This window comes from Urocitellus parryii, chromosome 2 (genome assembly GCF_045843805.1).
Source record: "Urocitellus parryii isolate mUroPar1 chromosome 2, mUroPar1.hap1, whole genome shotgun sequence".
NCBI lineage: Eukaryota > Metazoa > Chordata > Mammalia > Rodentia > Sciuridae > Urocitellus > Urocitellus parryii.
The window spans coordinates 67,446,691-67,467,125 of record NC_135532.1 but is presented as its reverse complement, the minus strand read 5'-3'; the positions used below and the strand labels follow the sequence as shown (position 1 = coordinate 67,467,125).

Genomic DNA, 20,435 nt, shown 5'->3' with positions numbered 1-20,435 from the left:
TTGATATAGTTTGGTTCACATGTTTTTTTTAAATCAATAAATAGTATTCTATTTGATACACCACAGTTATCTACTTTCTTGCTGATGGACATTTGAGTTTGCTTTTAGTTGTTTGGTAATTGGCAATTTTTGTAGTCAAGGAGAGGAATGCATGCTTCAGCTAGGCTTAGTGTCACTAAAATCTTCTTGAATATTCTTTTGGCCTATTTAATTTAGACTTAGGATATTCTAAAAGCTAGCACTGTAACTAGATAACCCTCATTAGCTGGTTAAATTAGACTAATACTTGAATTATTTCTGATTATCTTTTACCTGAGTGACAATTTTTTTCACTCTAAGAAAGATAATTAATTTGGATTATATAATTATGAATCTGAAGTTTGCTCTGAATTAGCACAGAGCTTACAAGGCCTTGGGTTCAATCCCAGCACTACCAAAAAAAATAGTATAATATATATGGAATATGCAATGAATTTAAAGAACCAAGACTGTACGTGCATAAAAATCTAAGTTTTTCATAATACCACCTACTAGTAAGAATGGAACCATCAAACCTTGTTTCAGTGTCTTATTGTTATACTAGTTAAAGTGAGCATACAAGAATCCTTATTTCTTTCCTACAAAGTAACAATTAGAGATAGCCTTTGGGAAGGTCAAAAGTCTACTATAAATAGAACATAGAGTACAAAAGAAGTGGCTTACTTTTTAAAATATTGCTTATATTGTTCAATAAGGTTGTGTGTTTGTTTTCAGGAATTCCTTCTTAGGCCTGTGTAGTATTATTGCTACTAGTGTCCCAGAGCCCTTGATACCTCAGTCCTAACAGAAGGATTTAGGGTTAGGTTGAAAAACTTCACCTTTTAGTAGCTATTTTATTTGAAGGGTTATGTTTAAAATACAGAGACCTTTTCAATTTGCAGGATCTAACATTCTGTTTTCTACTCTATTAAATGTTTTTCTTGGTTATGAGAAATTCTAAAAACCAGAGATTAGTTTTTTTTTCTTTTACACTTTTCTACATTCGTTTAATTTGACATCATAGAATCAGTAGGCCAAAAGTATACTTACAACATGAAAACACTTTCAATGAAAAGTGCACTGATCCTAAGTATATAGCTCAGTGGATCACCAGTGACACACTCCTACGTCACCACTGCCCGGGCTATAAGCAGAAGGCTTGCAGTGCCACTCTCTTCTTCCCATCCTGTCACCATTATGCTGGCCTCATATAGCATAGGTTGTTAGTTCTGTCTGGTTTTGAGTGTTATATAATTGGAATGATACATTATCTGTTCCTTTTTTATTTGGCTTCTTTCACTGACTTTAGGTTGTGAGGTTCATTCCTGTTTTTATGTGTACTTTATTCATTTTTAATACTGTATAGTATTTCATTTAATAGATCACAGTTTATTCATGCTCTTTTGAATGGACATTTGGTTGTTTCTAGGCTTTGCTTTTGAAAAGAGTTCTGTCTTAACTGTTATCTATGTATCATTTATTGTATATATGTATTATTGGTGAATACCTACACAGTGATAAAATTATTGGACAAAATGCACGCTTAGGTTATTTTAACTAGTAGGTGACTCAGACATAGTTGCAGTCTTGGAGAGAGTGACTTTATGTTTGTACTTTGAAATAATTTCAGATTTATAGAAAAGTTGCAAAAATAGAGGATTCCTTTTAATCCTTTATCTAGATTAATCCATTTTGATATTTTGCTACATTTCTGTATCATTCTCTTTGTCCAGGTACATATCTATTTCTGCATTATATGCACATACATATTGCTTCATTTTGAGCCATTTGTGAATAGGTTGCGTGTATCATGTCTTTTACTCTTGATACTTGAGGAGGGTGTATTTCCCAAAAACAAAGATATTCAAGAGCTTGGTTTGATCCAGTGTTTTTTGAATTGTGCATCTCACATTGCCACTTGTTTCAGAGTGAACATCATGTATACACAGTTACCATGATTTCTGGAACTATTCAGAATAGGGAGAGGAGGAGATTCATAATACTACCAATTGTAATTTGCTTGTCACTTGGTACCTAATATCTTTTTTTGCATAAATAGATTTCTAAATATGCATAACCAAGTAGGGAATAGGAAAGGGTAGGATGTGGGCTAGCAATACTATTACTCTTTTAAAAGAATACTTACTTGTAATTTTAAATTCAAGTTAGGCATACTTCTTTAGGACCACTGTCCTGAATTTCTGCTGAGCAGGAGGAGCCAAGATCTTTTTAATATCATGGTTTGTTGGCTAGTAGATCAATTTGCATGAAATTGAAATGATAGAGGGAAGGGAATAAGCATATATTTTTGTTTTATCAGACTTTGAATTAATTTTTGAAAATTCAACATTTTATTATCCAGTGATTAAATTATAATTTTGTATGGTAATATATTTTTATGACATATATCTTCTTCCTATCAACAGGCATCTTTATTACTCTTTATAACTGCTTCTAAGGTTTTAAGCTTGAATTTAAAAAAAATTACTTGTATTACGGTTCATTGGTCAAAAGTAAATGATTATTTTTTAGAGTGACGGTCATTACTTTTATTTACTTAAAAAGCTTTTCATGACAAAGTAAGGTTTTTGCTGAAGTGCTTGTGGTACGGTTTTGGTTTTATCGTTCTCTTGTATTCATTGATAAAAATCGCATAACTGTTCATCACAGTTCATTTATTGAAGTAACCTTATTGATGACTTAAGGAAATGTATTTTTATTCTGAGTTCTGATTTTGGACATATATCTCTCTGCTAATACATTCCTTGTTTTCCTGTTGTACTAGACAGGACACTGCTTCAGAATCAAGGTGATTAGAGATTAAATATTTTCATTTAAAAAATTCGCAAATTTTCCCACTGAATGCCATCATTAATCCAAGAAGCAGTTTTGATTGTCTCCTGAATGCATGCTGGCCTCCTGGGTGCTAAGTCTACACGGTAGGGAAATGTGACCCTTGGCGTAATCAAAGATCATGAATTATCATGTAAAGTGTGGATTGCAAACAGAAGCCCTTTTTCTACTCTATTCCATGTTGAAATTTCCTTAGAACTGTGCTGTGGCCTTCAACCAAAGCCTAATCTTAATTTTAAATTAATAAAAGTTTAGTTGGGAGACACATATGTCCATCTGAGGAATTTCTTCCAAGTCCCAAGAAGATGAAGAAATGATTTATCCTAAAGTAACATACTTGTAAAATGGAATCTGGTTTTCACCTGATGAGGAATATTAATTTTTTTTTTCTGTTACTCTTAATTCCTGTCATTTTGGTCACTGTGAGACCCTGGTAAAGCCTTGTGGATGTCCTTTTGGTCTGGACACAGGGAAACATCTAATTTCTTATTATTGATGCCTCACCATACAGCTTTTTTTTTTTTTTGGTAACAGCTTTTCCTTGGATTTCCCTGCACTCTGTGGAAAATGTCCAGAATCACTGCTCAACAACTCAACTGCAAACATTTATCTGCTTTGCTCCTGTTTCTACACTATATCACAAGTCTCATGAGAAACATATGTGGCCATCTTCCTATTTGTGACCACTGACATTTAGATTTCTTGGTAGCTGCAATAACAACATAGTATTATAGATTATGCTAGAATGAGACATCAAGGAGAGAAAAGTCCTCAGAGAAATATTTTGGCCATATTGCTAAGATAAAAAGTGACTTTGTTTTTGAGACTTGTTAATTGACCTATACACCCCTCCCCTCCCTCTTTTTTTGGTGGGTTGGATGTGTGATCATTTCAAGAATACTTTTATCTGTTTTCAAAAGTCTGATAGAGATGTTTGTTTTGTCTTGTACCCTTTTAGGTTCTTACCATGGGCATAAAACTTGATCTGCTTATTACTTTTAGAGATTATCTGGCCTATAGTTTCCTTATTTTACACATGGTTAGATTGAGCCCCAGAGAGGTTTTCTATGTGGTGGATATCATTTTCCTTATCTTAAGTTATTATATGTACCACACAGGCATGTTTTAAATTCCGAGGTGCAAAGCATTTTTAAATATCTGCATTCAGTGTGTAGAGTTTAGGAAATAAAACCCTTTGTTCTCCTCTCTCTTTTTGCCTACACATTGTTCCGCTGACTAATCTGTCTCTTTTGACTCACAGCTCAGCTGCCACTTATTGATTTCCACTAGAGTGGTTCAATCTCAATGTTATTTAATTAGTAAAGATTTTCCATAGGCTGACAGATGTGTACCTAGTTGAAAACCAGAACTTTCATATAAACTCTTACTGCACTGGAGGCAATTATGAGTTAAATTGTACTGTGATCCTGTGGAATAAACTAAAAAATTTTATCAATATATTGTTCTATGCAGGCTTGAAGGCATGGAAAAGAAAGCTTCTTCACCTTTCCATTAAATAGTTCCCTCCTATAGGGAAGGAAATAAAAAAATAAAAAATAAAGACAAAATAAATTAATCACATTTTGTTCTATCTTGCGTTGCAATAGGCTGCAATCCAGCTAGATTTATCTAGTGTGTTGTCATTTATTTGGGCTTTGTGATGCTGGTAGTTAAAGTTTCGTGCTAGGGAGTTGGGTGGTGGGATGGGAGACAGTCTGCTGCTCAGCAGGACACATTTATGAAGCTGGCAGAAGAGCTGACTTTTATACAGAGTGTATCTGTGTTGGCCTTGTGAGAAAATGACCGTTCAAATACCTTCATCAGGTACAATGTTGAATGCGTTGATTCTTACCCAAGCAGGCACATGCATTAAAAGTTCTGTTAACTTAAGAAGTAAGATGTTAACAGTAGATATAATGAAGATTACAACTGTTCAAGGTCATATTAAGAAGTCATCTTATGCCAGGCATGGTGGCACATGCCTATAATCCCAGCGGCTCAGGAGGCTGAGGCAGGAGGATACCAAGTTCACAGCCAGCCTCAGCAACTTAGTGAGGCCCTAAGCAACTCAGTGAGATCCTGCTTCTAAATAAAATATGAAAAAGGTCTGGGGATGTGACTCAGTGGTTAAGCATCCCTGGGTTCAATCCCCAGTACCAAAAAAAAAGAAGTCATCTTGCAGCTTTAGGGGGTTCACATTTTATCCATAACTTTAAAAAATATTTTTAGTTGTAGATGGACACAATATCTTTATTTTGTTTATTTCGTTTTTTTTCTGTAGTGCTGAGGATCAATTCCAGTGCCTCATGCATACTAGCCAAGTGCTCTACCACTGAGCCACACACAACCCCAACCTTATCCATAACTTTTGATAGATGCAAAATGCCCCTCTCAGCTTACATGATTATAACATATAATGTGGCTTATTTTCTCCCCTTGTAAAGCCCTCATTTGTGTCCATGGATTGTGGTTCTCAGTTAGTTGGCAAATAGTAGTAGGAAGTACATATTGAATACACCAACACAGAACTGGGCAAGAATTCTCCAAGTTGTACTTCCTTCCTGGCTACTCATTTTTTAGTTCATAAATTTCTGCTAGAGGAAATACTGGCACAGAAGACTCTTCCTGAATATTTTTTTTAAGGGAAGCAACTTAATAATGTACATGTTTACATTCTGAAACACAGATGAAGGTGGCAAAGATTATTTGGGAAATAAGGGAATGTCTATAATTTGTTTCATGACTTTAAAAATGTAAAGATAATAAAGTAGCAACATATGTATATTATACTATATTAAGCTGTTTTGTTTAAAATCAACAAGAATATTCTTTATGAATTGCACTTGTTTCAGAGAAACTGAAGTGAGGCATTTACACAAATAAAGCACCTTTTAGTGTTTTGAAGTTAGTTCTCTGCTGAAATAGATCATTCCATTCAAAAGTGGAAAGAAAATTACCCAACCAAGAGACTTACTGCTGACTAGAGACTAATTTTTTTTCCATCCAAAATACAGAGAATTTTGGGGGTCCTGACAGCTTTGTTTTTATGTCCTATAGAGTTTTGCAGGAACTAATGCAGAGTATTTACACTGGCATGATAAAGCATAGTGCCTCCATGTTGGATTCTGGATTGTCTGGCTTTGAGTCCTGGCTCCATTGTTTGTCATCTGATTGACTATGGGAAGTTACTTAGATGCTTTCTACCTTAGGTTTCTTACCAAAATTGGGAAGAGTAATAATACCTACCATAGATGGTTGCTGTGAGGACAAAATTATTTCATACTTGTAAGATGATTACATGACTGCTGTGTAGCATGAGCTTTGTGTGAGTCTTAATTACCACTATTATTATGACAATAGACACCATGTTATCTTCTTTTTTTTTTGACTTAGAAAATAGACATTCTACTTGACTTCCATGCTAAGTTTAATTAAAGAAGTTAAAGTGAAAATGAATGTTGTAGCCAAAACGAAAAATAAAAACAAAAGAAATGTCACCTCCCAGTGTAGTTTCCAAGTTGAGACACACGAATTTCAATGCACAGTGTTTCATATGGTTTTGATTCTTGAAATTGCCACCTTAAGAGTGTCAGATTGTCAGCTACATCAGTGAGCAGCTGGTAGCTGCACATGAGCACTACTGGCTGAAACCTTATCTGGAACCTGATTTTCTCATACATGTCTCCTCTTATGAAATGAAGCAGATTAGCTCTCACATATCTGGGCAACCACACTACTTTTTGAGGATGTAGTTTTTTAGTACAAGATAAAGGATCAATGATGTGTTCTGTTAAGTTCCCCTTTTTGGTATATTATTACCTTTTATTTTGTCTACTAATTTTTGTCTATTACCGGTTGTTAAATTCCAGATCTGGGTAGAGAGTTTTTCACTTAGTAGTTTATTCAATTATAGGGCTTAAAAATTTAGAAGTAATACAATTTTTAAATATGCAGGAGTAGACTAATGTCAGGGTAATTTCTGCAACTAGTTTATAACATATTCCCCCCCAAAGCTTGAATTTTGCAAGTGGTAATGAAACTGATATGGGTATCACTCACTTTGATTAGTAGTACTTTCTAAACACTTACTATATCATAACAGTGAATTTTTTTCAAAAATGATGTTTTAGTTTCAGCATAAAAATATGAACATTTAGAATTCTTTCATTTGGTTTATTCTGATTTCGTTTATTAGCGCTACCAGAAAATCAGGAGAAATGAATACTTGTAGAACATTTACCCTTTGAGGCATTGAAGTAGGTACTTTAATAGAAGTATTTCATTTAGATTTCAAAGTATAGATTGTAAATTTGAAGCCCTCCTATAGGGAAGGAACTACACTTGCTAGGAAAAAAAGGTGCTTTTTGTTGTTGATTAACAATCTTGTCATTATGTACTCTACCAGTGCCATCAACAGCTCAGTCTGTACTTTTGGGAAACAGCTATCAGAACTTTCTGCCAGAAAGATTTAAACTCATGCCTACTAATCAATTAAGAAGGTAGACCTCAGCCATATTTTTTCCTCCATTTTACTTAAGCTTCTAAGCTAATATTTCACACGGTTATATAAAGCATTAATTTATTCCAGGGTTATTTCTTTAGTGCTTACTATTTATTACAGTGGGAGCTAGCAATTTACTCCTGAACTGGGTAGTTAGCAAATAATTCAGGTGAGATACTGTTACAAATGTTAAGGTACAGACTACTCTGAGAGTATTATCAAGATGTACACATTATATGGAGAACATTTGAATCACAGAGAAAGTAATATTTGAATGACTGCTTTCCAAAGGAGAAATAAAGATGAATCTATTTATTCAGTATTGTAGGGAGTTTTGAACCTTGGACACCTAATAGGGTGACAATTTTATGTAGGATACCTAACGTGACTATATTGACATGTATGTCTTAGCTACTTCCTCAAATAGCATAGCACAACATGACACTTGATATCTGCATATCAGCTCAGAGCTATGTCCTTTTCTTACTGTTAGATTAGCTAAAGTAATATTTTAGGAAGATAGATCCCAGATTGGAAATAACTGAACTGCCTGATAACTGTAAGTATGGATACACAGAGTGAATAAAAATATAACAGGAAGGAACAGAATTGCTCTCCTTTTATTAATTGCATCAGCATTGGTTCCTCTAAGTGCCTGAGAGGCTGTGGCTTTTCTAGCTGGGTTTCATTTCTGTCCTAAGTTCTGAACTTCTTGATTATACCCAAAGTCCCATAGCTTTCATTTGTGGGTATCACCTTTTCATAAATGTCATCTTCATCATTCTCTTAGGAGAACTTAAAGACTATGAAACTATAGACAAATAAAATATTCCTACCATGAACAGCAACCATGATTGTGTGGTCTTTTAGTTATCCAGTTGGTCTCAAAAGTAACTTCGAGTCATTATGACCTTTTATGGCAGATAGACCTCATATAACCCAGAGTGAACTTTCTTAAAAAATGAAATACTTAGAGCAGACCAGTATTTCCACATGGGAGTTTCACAAAGCACTGACATAGAATAATGTGAGATCTTCCCCCAGATGAAGAAGAAAAAAAGTTGGGAGTGGTGAAGAAGAGTCAATTACTTGAACTCCAGAGGCCTCCTGGAGGACTTTTGACAGTAGAATTTCTGTATACTGTTCCCTGATTGAGAGTCACAATTCATGCCAGTCTTAAAGGAGTCCTGCTGTAAAGAAATCTGGTTAATATATTTTTTTAAAAAAAACTTAGCCTATTTAAAATTATTTGACCATATATTTTTTTTCTTACCATACCAGCCAGCATTTCCCATTCTTCTGTATTTGGGTTCTTTTCTGCCATGATCCAACCATCGGTAGCTAACAATTTGTAGATCTTCATTCTGTAGGAGCTATAGCAAAAGCTTTCTCAGAGCATCTTATTAAATATCTAGATTGTTTAGAATAAGCTAGGGGTTTTATTTCTTTGGCAAAGCAAAACTTCATTCCTGAAGCAACCTTTAGTGCCCTGTGTAAGTGCTTCTGTTGCTCAAATGAGAGGCAGGACTGGTTGGCTACTGAGGAATGAGTAGAAACAGGTGAGCTTTTCATGACCCAGCTGTGTCCTGGATTGCAATTCTCCCAGGATGCGCTGGCCTGGGTGACCAATGTGCTCATGCCACGTTGCTCCATGGTGCCTGTGCTTCGTGCTTGCCTGCGGCAGAACTTGTGAATGGCTTGTGCTACCATTTCATTGCGAAGTACCCATGTTATGCAACTTTACAAATTTTATATTTATTGGCATTCCACAGTGATGGAGAAGGGAGGAAAAGGACCTCATCCACCTGCAGCAACGAGTCCCTAAATACTGGAGGAACCCCTGTCACTCCTCGCAGGATCTCCTGGCGGCAGCGCATTTTCCTTCGAGTTGCATCGCCGATGAACAAATCTCCCTCTGCAATGCAGCAACAAGGTATGTGTGTAATTGCTGAGGAGTTTCTCCCTGTGAGTGCTGTGAATTTGGGAAGGCAGTGGAAGTGGTTTGTGTGTAAAAAGATGTAAGAGATTCGAGTAGAGACATAACTTCTCTTCTGTATCTGATAGGTAGGTATCATCACAACCCATTAGACTTTAGATACTTGTTTTTTTTTAATTTATTTTTATTAGTTGCACATGACAATACAATGATCTTGACATATCATACATTTGAATCAAATGGGGTATAATTTCTCATTTTTCTGAGTGTACAGGTTGCAGAATCACATTGGTTATACAGTCACGTATATACATACAGCAATACTAATGTCTATTTTATCGGTACTTGTTTTTGAATGAACGAGAGTGTAGGTTGCCAAAACCTGCTTTGGAATCTACTCCACAATGTGCAGGGAACTATGATAGTGCTGCAGAAGAAGTTGTAGATTTCTTTTTCTTTTTTTTTTAATTATTAGAAAAGCAATACAGAATACAGTCTTTTATGAGAGTCATGCATAAAATAAAATGACAGAGAAATGAACAGTAAAAACTGGAAATATCACACTAGGCAAATATCAATTAAGAGAACATAGCAGCTTTCTTTGAATATTAGACCCTTTAGAAATTAAAGCAAAAACATCCAGAGGGACAAAGTAAATGTAGCATAAATGAAAAGGGAAACAATACTGAGAACATGAATTATTATATAGCCTTAGGAGCTAGAAAATGATACTTAAAAGAATTTGAGAATAAATAAATCAACTGCTCTCATGAGAGATTTTAATATATTTCCCTTTGAAAATTAAATATAGATAGTATTGAAGTGGTACAATTGAACAAGCTTGATCTAATATTTATATATAACTTTGCCTCTGTAGAGAAAATTTATCCATTTTTAGCCACATGTGACACATTCATACAAATGGATTATGTACTTGGCCAAAAGATATTTTAATAAATCCCAGACAATCATGATTATGTGTATTATATTCTCTGACCATAGTGCCAAAATAAAAAGAAATGAAGGGAGGAAACAAGCATGAAAGAATGAATTAAAGACAGCTAGGGTTATGGATGTGGCTCTATGGTAAATCACTGCCTACCATGTGAGAGGTCTTGAGTTCAGTACCCAGGACTGCAAAGAAAAGAAGGACAACCGAAAATTTTTATGTGTTTGGAAACTATACTCGTAGAATGTGGAAGGAATAAAATATGATAACCTGTGCTCTGTATTTAGTATTTTGAGGGTAATTCACAATGTGAATGTGTTCATCTAAAATCAAGAAATCCAAAAGTCACATGTACTGGGTATTCAACTCAAGAAGCTGGAAAAGAATTAAAAGTAAAATCTATGAACAACCAAAACCCGAGGAAGTAAATAATAAGGGTAGGGGCAGAGATCAGTGAATTACAATGAGAAAAAAAGAAGAAAGCAGTTGGCATTGCTAAAGATAAAATTAACTCTGCCTAGGATGGAAGAGACAACTTCACAGAAAAATGGAATATTTAAACTCATCCCTGGAAGAAACTTGTCTTAGCAAAGTTCTAGAGTTGTGTGAGAGGACGTTGCAGGTCAGAGAATTGTGAGAAACTTTGCATGATGGGGCAGAGGACAGGAGCTTGAGACATGAGGCTGGAAAGGTGATTTGAGGCCAGAGTCTGGCGAGATTTATATTATTCCCAGTAGTCTGCACTTGGTTTCTCCGATGCAGTCATCAAGATGTTTTAAGAGATATGATTGTGTTTGTTAATAGGAAAATAATTGGCAGTATGCAGGGAACGGGCCAGAATGGAAGGAGAGAATGAGCTGCAGGGGATCAGTTAAGGAGACTTTGCAGGGGGAGGGAGCAGCGGGCCCCTTGAGATGCTCAGCCAAGAAGAATAGAGCATTGCTCAGCTGCTGCTCTCCTGGAGGACTCTTGACAGGAGGCATGGACCTTAGGAAATCTCCAGTACCTACCACCCATTCCTGTTTTGCACCAGAGAATATACGTAGGTAAATTGCAGAAGTGTTGGACTTTGGGGAAAGGCCAGTTCATTTTGGAGCGACTCCCTTACAGGTCTTTTTGTGTAAAAAGAAGAAGTGGTGAAATGACATATGCCTTTGTTTCACTGAATTCACTGAAGGGGAATTCAGCCTGGTAAATTTACTTAAATTGCTAGTTCCAGAAACAGTTGTTCTTGGGAAAGTGGCTCTGTGAACACCTTTAAATGTGGAAGATTAAGATGAGAGAGTGTTACTCTAAAGGAAGCTTCTGTAGTCTGAGCTACTACTAAGGAATGCCACTCACTGTTTTCTTCTCTGCAGATGGACTGGACAGGAATGAGCTGCTGCCACTGTCCCCTCTCACTCCCACCATGGAAGAGGAACCACTGGTTATATTCTTATCTGGCGATGATGACCCAGAGAAGGTCGAAGAAAAAAAGAAATCAAAAGAACTAAAGAGTTTATGGAAAAAAGCTATACACCAACAGATCTTGTTGCTTCGAATGGAAAAAGAAAACCAGAAACTTGAAGGTTAGCTATTCAAACAGGGCAAATGTTACACACACCCTCACACTCTTTCTTGGGCTGTAAATATCTGTTGATTCTAATTATTTTCATGAGACTTGGGAAAGATCAGCTAAAGATCTTTGCATTTTTGTTTGATAATAGAGTTGAAACATCAGAAGACTATGGGAATACATGACTAATAAAGATTATAGGTAACAGGGATTCAATGTATTTTACATGACTGAAAACTTAATATCATTGTGCATTACTCAAAAAAAAACCTTAAATAGGAAAAAGTATACTTTATTTTTTTAAATATAATTTTCAACTTGCAGGATAGATGATATTTATAATGAGTGAAACATTCTTGTTTTAAATAAGTTATTTTTCTGTTATATCTATTTTAACTGTTTAATTGTAATTGCCTCTTATAAAATCAGAGTTCCTATTTTTTGTTAATGCTTTATAAATTTTCTTTTTAAGAAATCATAGTCAAATTGTTAAATTCACAGCCAAATAATTTATAATAACTATTGTTTTATTTGTGGTACTGGATTGTTGGGTTTTTGAACACTAAATGCTTTAGAATGTGTTTTTCAGCTTCTTCCAAAAATGATTCCGTTTGCCTCTGTTCTGATATAATCACACAATAAGATGTCCAGATAGTACAAAAATGCAAAAGGTATATAAATATCATTATCTTGGGCAAATTGCTTCTGAGAAGGCCCTTGGCTTTATATCTTATAATGAACAATTTAGGCTAAAGAGACCCTCTGACTATTACGATTATTGTCAAATGAACAATACAGGTTTTTCTCTCACTTGCTTTTATTGTGTTGTCTTCCAAAAGTTTTTTTTTAATGCAGATTTTCACATTTCTAAATTCATTATCTGTGTTAAGATTCTTATTAACACACCTATTGTTCATTTTTTTATTTTAATAATATTTTGTTTACAAAGACATAGTTTCTTTTTTCTTTTTTGTTGTTATTTTCTTAGCAGATAAAATACATAAAATGCTAAATATCCTTAGGAAATAAATCTTTTTAAATTAATAATTCAATTAATTGTTATTGACACAGCTTTGAAAAGTTCTGCTTGATAAATTGTATATGAACTCAAGCTTCTCAAAGATTTCTGCAGGAATTGCATTCATAATTTTAAGCAGTTGGTTACATCTTGAATTAAATCATAAACAGAAAAGGATGTTGAAAAAAAGAGGGTTACCATTTCCTTAAAACATTTAAAACATGAAATTACACTTCAGTTGGGACTTAGGTACAAATACAATCTTACAATAAACATCAAAGGATGGTTTTACAATCATAGACTATTTGAGGGAGCAGGGCCTTAGGGATTGTTTAGCTGGGTTCTTCCTTCTGTAGCCGAGTTAGTGACAAGCTTGGGGAGGCTAAGGAATTAACCCAAAGTCACATAATCACATAAACCAGCAGAACAAGTTCTGGGACTCGTAGCTCTTGGGCTTTTCTGAATATGCTACAGTATTGCTTAGCTCTGTGTGCTCATACAAAGAAATGGAATGTTTTAATATAAATGACCACAAGTATGTTTTGAGGTCAGTTATACTATATAGTTTTGAGGGTAGGAGAGGCGATTTTAGAATATCTTACCAGAAACCTTTATCAGTTCTGCGTATACTTCTTTACTTAAGTAACAAAGGCATAAATATAGTTTATTAAAATTTGAGCCAGTTGATAATCATTTCTTGGTGGTTTTGTATTCCTGCCTAGTGAACCAGTTGTAGGGAGATAGATATTAACTGATCTTGCCATTTTATCCTTAGGGCCTACTGAATAATAGGTGATTATTTTAAACACACTAAAGAAAGTTCGAGAAAAATATCTAAGGGAATGTTATACTTTGTTCACTGTGAAGCAAGTCATTAGTGAAACTATATGTAGGATGGTATTATTGTTAATAGGTATTGGTTAAGGAAACAGAAAGTGAGAGGCAAAGCTAAACTGTGTTAGACAGCCATCTAGTGGTAGCCAGGGGGGATATTTTTGTAGCATGATATATCTTTCTTCCATCATTTAATCAGGGATTTTTACTGTCCTGGTTGAAGAGCAGTCTGTTTTAAGACATTTTGATTCTTTGAAAATGGTTTCAAAGATACTAAGTAAAGAGTAACATTCGTTCTGTTGTTTTTGTGCTGTCGAGGACTTTGGATGCATGACAAAGATTTGTGTTGCAGAAGGTAAGGGCGGGGGGGGGGCACTCTGATAGATTCCTGGCCATGGGACCCCAATGAAAGGGTAAAGACCCTCATCTGTGTCTCTTTCCTTTTCCCCTTTGCAATCTATTATTCAAGATCAAGATGAGTCAAGATAGTGATAGATTTTGTGAACACTTTTTTTGGGGGAGGGGCTCTGGGCCTATCTTTTATATCAACAAATTTGAGATAATTCTGTATTAGTTAAAAAGTGGAATTAGTGTTAACTTCAGTGAAGTGGGTTTTCCTTTTTAAGATTATTAAAAATGGAGGCTATGGAATGTAGCTCAGAGGTACATGCATATACATGAGGCTCTGAGTTCAATCCTTAGCGCCAAAACCAGAAAAATGTTATTAAAAATGAACACAGGAACCTACTATTCTTAGGAGATATGTGAATAAGTTTGAAAGTAGTTATAGAAATTTATGAGGTTGGGATGGTCAAATATTTTACAAGTTAGCATGAGGTCATGTCTTCTCATATGTCTTGTCTCTCTTGTCTTCTCATTTGTCATCTGAAACGTTAACACTTTAATGGTATTTAAGACAATGTGAGCTGTCACTGCTGAGACAACCCCATTTGTCAAGAAGTTAAAATTTATACTGTAACTCCACTAAGCACAACACTCAAGCATATTGGCTATCAAAGCATGTTGGCTATCATGCTTGAGTTTTGTGCTTAGTGGGGTTACAGTATAAGACAGAGTAATATCTTCTTAAAAAGTTTTTGCTTGTATTTTTTCATGGAAATGACTGAAAGTTTGAGAACTTTTAATATTATCCTCAATTTTACTCTTTGAGTAAATATTGGTCATGGATTCCTAAAAGTCATTGATATGTTTTTACTAATGCAGTATTTTAAAACGGTTATTCTAAGACACACTGGTCTTAATAAATCCTTTTTCTTTTTTAGCAAGAAGAGATGAACTTCAGTCCAGAAAAGTCAAGTTAGACTATGAGGAAGTTGGTGCATGTCAGAAGGAGGTCTTAATAACCTGGGATAAGAAGCTGTTAAACTGCAGAGCTAAGATCAGATGTGACATGGAAGATATTCACACTTCTCTAAGAGAAGGTACTTGGGATAATCTCCGGAATCTTTTTAAAGAAAAGCCTCAGATTTTTTTTTTAACAAGTTGTGCATCTCAGTAATAATTTTGTCTTTGTGTTTAGCTTATAAAAAAGGAAAGTAATGTGCTTCTGCCTGCAACTTGGTGACATGATTGGTAAGAAAATGGTGCTGATGGAGGTCCTGTCCCAAGGAGGCAGCAGGATGCTCTTATGCTGGCTCAACTGTGTCAGCCAGCTCTTTTTAGCTTTTATTGTTTGCCAAAGAAGAATCACATGTCTTGGTACAAATCTTTGATCACTGCCAGAAAACTAGTTCAGATTTACAAACTGGGCTCATTTCCACAATTTATTCAGAAGTATTTGTTTACATATATGTGTATATTTATATGAAGGTGTAGATACACTCACAATATCTGACTTTATAGGTAAGATTTATATTCTGATGAATTAACCAAGTTTCTCTCTCCATTTATTCCTTCATTTATTTTAGAGAAATTGCTTGTTTAAAGCCATTGAATTTATTGTTGCTTGATAAACATTTTTAATAAATTAATTAATTAATTTCTAGAGATTGAACCCAGGGATGCTTTACCACTGAGCCACATTCCCAGTCTTTTTTTATTTTTTGTTTTGAGACTGGGTCTTGCTACATTGCTGGGGCTGGCCTTGAACTTGTGATCCTTCTGCCTCAGCTTCCCAGGTCACCCGGATTATAGAAAACATTTTAAGTTTAAAATGAAAACTAATGTTTGAATATTTTAGGTACAATTTCTATGACCCACATTAAATATACTAAAATGAGAATTTCCATGACAATATGAGTGTAAAATAAAAATCTGACAGATCAATCTTATTTTCTTTTTTCTCTCTAAAATTTTGCTTAGTATTGGGAATTGAACCCAGGGCCTTGAGCACTATACCACTGAGCTACCTCCCCAGCTCCTTGTTGTAAAAGCATATAATAATATGTAAAACATAGTTTAGATTAAGGTAAGATTCACTTTGTAAGATTCCATATTTACAAGTCTAATATGCTGTTCTTTTTTCTTGAAGATTTGTAAATTCCAAAGGTTTTCATTGAATGCACTATTAGGGAGAGAAAAAATAGTGCTTAATGAATGTGTGTGAACTATTGATCTCACCATTCTTTGATATGACTTCTAAAGATGTTTTTAAATGGGTGGGGGTCTACACCTAGTAGACCCTAATTTATATAAGACCCTGGGTTCAGTCCCCAGCACCGCAAAAATAAATAAAATAAGCATTGTTAGGAGTGCTCATCTTTGAATTCCTTATAGACGTAGTTGAAACTGTACCCAAAGCCTTCATACACTCTTTCCTCCATTTCTCCAGTCTCATTCTTCGCCTCTCCCTGCCTTCTATACATAAATCCCTTGGAGAGGTACAACTACTTTGGGTGATGGTATGTCCCAAGCTAGTGTGGAATGTGTGGAATGTTTCAGTCCTCCCCAGACTAGATCTTCCTTACCTCTCTTCCTTCTCCCCTCTTCCCATCTCCATTTTATCCATTCTCTCTTCTTCTCTCTTCTTTCCTCTGCCCCTCTCAGGTCCTTCACATCTCTTCCTGAAGTCATAGCTGCCCACACTCCTACTTCTGTTCTCCCCTCAGGCCTCAAATATCATTTCCTCAGAGCACCATCCTTGCCTTACCGCCAAAATAAAGTCGTTTTGATTTATTATTCTTTCTCATGATCAGTGTATGTACATAGTTTGTAATGTTGTGTGTTTGTGTTTATTGTTTTTCTTGCCCTGTCAGTGCCCACATAGCACCCAAACAGTATTTTCCACAAGTTATTTACTGAATGAATGGGTGGATGAGACTAATTTTCCTGAGAATGGGTTTATTCATCTCTCAGGGTGATAAGGTATCCTCAAGGCCACACTCTATACTCCATTACATACTGGATGCTGTTTAACCAAAGTGTGTAAGGTGGTTTTTTTTGGTAATTTTTTTGTTATATGGATAGTTTAAACAGCCAGCAACCAAGAACTATTAGTGATTGATTTAGTGGGCTAATAAAAGTCACCCTCTAAGATTCACATGTTATATGCTGTCATTCATTCATTCCCAAATATTTAAGTAACAAGGTCCAAGAATATAAGATGAAAGTAGACTTCCATTCCCAAGGAGTTCACCATCAAGGTTGGGAAGTATACAAATAGACAGTATAGAGCTAACTGTAGTTCAATATGGTAATGTTACAGTATGAATGGTGTGTGAAAAGGAAGTGACTATGTCGCTTAGAGATGTTAGGGAGGGCTTCAACGGAAAAAGTGATATTCAGGATCATCTATAAAGAAGAACAGAAATACTTGAGGCCATTGAGAGAGAGAGACACACAGAGAGAGAGAGAGAAAGAGAGAGAGAGAGAGAGAGAGAGAGCAAGCCCAAGCGTGTGCACAAGCGCGCGCACGAGCGCTTAAAATTCCATAAAAGCCACAGCAGGAGCTAGAAATTGGGAAAGTGAAAATAACCACAAACTTCTAGTGTTTGTCAGGGAATGGGGCTAAAAAAGAGAGCTTGGTCGGCAGCACCCTCTGGGCGGCAATGCTCTCAGCTTTTGCAAACACTGGCGTTGCAGTCAGAAGAGATTGCTGTCGTCAAACCTTCCCTTAACCAGCTGGAGCTCAGGGGCCCATTCAGGTCCATTCTATTTGAAATAAAAACTCTCGATGAGGGAAATAAAAAGTTGGCTTCCCTGTACAGAACTGAATCCTGTCCCTCCTGTACTTACTTCATGTGAAACATAAAAACATAGTTGTAGCATACTTTGAACTGCTTGTGATACCCTTTGATTTTTCAGGCATGATTGAGTCAAAGTTTCATTATATGTACTCAGTATTTTTTTTTATTGAAGGCTGAGTGACATTCTTGGTTGCCTCCTGGGATGTCCTCATCTTGTGTTTACTATTTTTTATTATTTTATGATTACATACAATGATATTTAATTCTTTTTTGCAAAGTTACTTGTGGATGAAAAATAGAAAAATTGTAATATGAGGATTAACATCTGTGGCTGTCTTTGAGCTACATAAAAAGTAGAAATAGGCAGTAATACATTTTTGGATTTCAGAATTTGGCTGTTGAAGCCAGACTTTCAGAGAGCTGATTCTGTGCCATCCCTTATTAGCTGTGGGAACTCAGGCAAATTGCATAATCTCCCACCTCAGCATTTCTGGGTGTAAAGTGGGAATAATGGTGGTTACCTACTTCTTAGGGTTGTTCTCTGAGTGCACATATGAGACTTGGTGGCTAACACCCTCAGTAAAATCTTTAATTAGGTGCTCAGTGTTGCCCAATGACTGTCATTGTGGCCCCAGTTATTATTTGAAAACTTCCGTTCATGAGACATCAGGAGCTATAGGATAACACTTGTCAAACAGTGGTTCAGGCAGTACATTATACCACGTAACCATGACCTGGGGTTGACAAGCCGTCCAGTCCAGCTGCCTATTTTCAAGAATTAAATAGTTCTTTGACTGCAAGCTAGCAACTTGATTTCAGAGTTAAAAGCCTGACCTTTTTCATTTTTGTTTATTTTTTTACTATTTCTTTGATTGTAGGAGTTCCCAAAAGTCGACGAGGTGAAATTTGGCAGTTCCTGGCTTTGCAGTATCGCCTGAGACACAGGTTGCCTAACAAGCACCAACCCCCAGACACATCCTATAAAGAACTTCTGAAGCGGCTCACCGCCCAGCAGCATGCTATCCTTGTGGATTTGGGTATGTGCATCATGTTGATTGTAATTAACAAAAGAGAGCAGGTTTGGGGCTTTGTTTGTTGTTTGGTATCAGCAGAACTGCAGACCTTCCTCTCTGGGGTAAGTTAGCCTTAAATCTGATCGAAGACACTATAAATGCCTGAGTCTAAAATGAAGTTTTCATCCCCAAACTTGCCCTCTGAAAAAGGTACTGTAAAGAGTGGTCTCTGTGTTTTGAATAACTGACTTTTAGGATAGACAATTATATCTTAATCAGTGCTGGTTTCAAAATAGGTTAAAAGAGGACCAAAAAAAATTTAGCAAAGTTTTACCCTCGACCTATGGCTGAAAGCAAGCCTGTAGTTATCACTTTAAAAAGTAATATAGAGGGCTGGGGATGTGAGTCAGAGTGTATAGCACTTGCCCAGTATGCTCCTGGGATCGATTCAAGCCCTTGATTCAAGTCCCAGCACTTCAAAAAGCAAACAATACAGGGGTTGCCTGTCTGTAACCTCAGGAGTGACTGGATGGCATTTGATAAGACCACAAGTGGACAGCTCAGAGGGCAGAAAAATAGGCTCAGCCTGTTCTTTATAAGGAAGATAGAGGGAGCCACTGTCCACATCCCAGGGACAAAAAATATCAATACAATAAATGGTTATGCTGTAGGCATCATGGATACCTACCTCTCAGATGGATGAAAAATTAAGTTACTAATGAAAGAATGGGTACTTATGACCTGAGGGAGGATTTCCAGTGACAGCATCGTAAAGCAATCTTTTTAATGCTGAATTTCAAATAATTTATGAAAAATAAAATCCAATGATTTAAAATATCATATTGTCTCTCCTTTCCCTAAATTAACATGTTTTGTGTATTTTATTTAAAAATATCTAAATATTGTCCATTGGTGTTTGACTATTTCATCTGTACTCCTAAAAGGTGATGATTGCCATTGGCCAGAAATGTTATTTGAGCTCATGAGGTAAACAGGAGATTACCTTATATTTGGGGTCATTTCATATTAGGGCATATAAAAAAAAATCACTGGCTAAAATCTAGTTTTTACCTCTGTTCCTTTTGGATGACAAACAGCTTTTCTTGGGGAAGGGCCCAGCTTAATTAAATACTTTTTGAGCCCAGTAGAATTAAAATGGAAATTTTATAGAAACACTAAAAACTTGAGTTCTTGTTTTGATTCTACCACTAACTGTGGTCCTAGATTGCTTTGCTTCTGAGTTGCAATTTGCTCTTGTTAAATGGAGGCATGAACTAGGCAATCCCTGGGATCCCTTGCAGAGCTGTAGTTCCAGGATGATATGTTGGTGATGAGAAATAGGATTGAGGTGTTGCAATCAGGGTTAGTCAAGATTTGCTAGCAAAGAGGGAGATGAGATCAGGTAACAAGGAAAAGCTGACAAATATGGAGCTGGACTCAGCTTCTTGGATAGTGTATTTTTAGTTTTTGTTTGCAAAAATGTTAAGTGAGAGAGTAAAATGATAATTTGGAAAATTGCTTATTTCGCTCTACTTGTAGCCATCTGTGTTTCTGCAGCATATTTTTGTTATTTTCTCATTTCTTCTCCTTACTCTGCAGAATTAATCTTATCA

General features: G+C 35.8%; 1 protein-coding gene across 1 annotated transcript in view; it reads left to right on the top strand.

Moving 5' to 3' along the window:
* The window catches only part of Tbc1d4 (TBC1 domain family member 4), a 187,616-nt gene that overhangs the window by 152,068 nt on the left and 15,113 nt on the right, over positions 1–20,435 (top strand). Inside the window, exons 12-15 of the mRNA XM_077795211.1 lie at positions 9,145–9,305; positions 11,616–11,825; positions 14,948–15,106; positions 18,688–18,846. Coding sequence (XP_077651337.1) covers positions 9,145–9,305; positions 11,616–11,825; positions 14,948–15,106; positions 18,688–18,846 — 689 coding nt within the window. The remainder of the gene's footprint in view (positions 1–9,144; positions 9,306–11,615; positions 11,826–14,947; positions 15,107–18,687; positions 18,847–20,435) is intronic.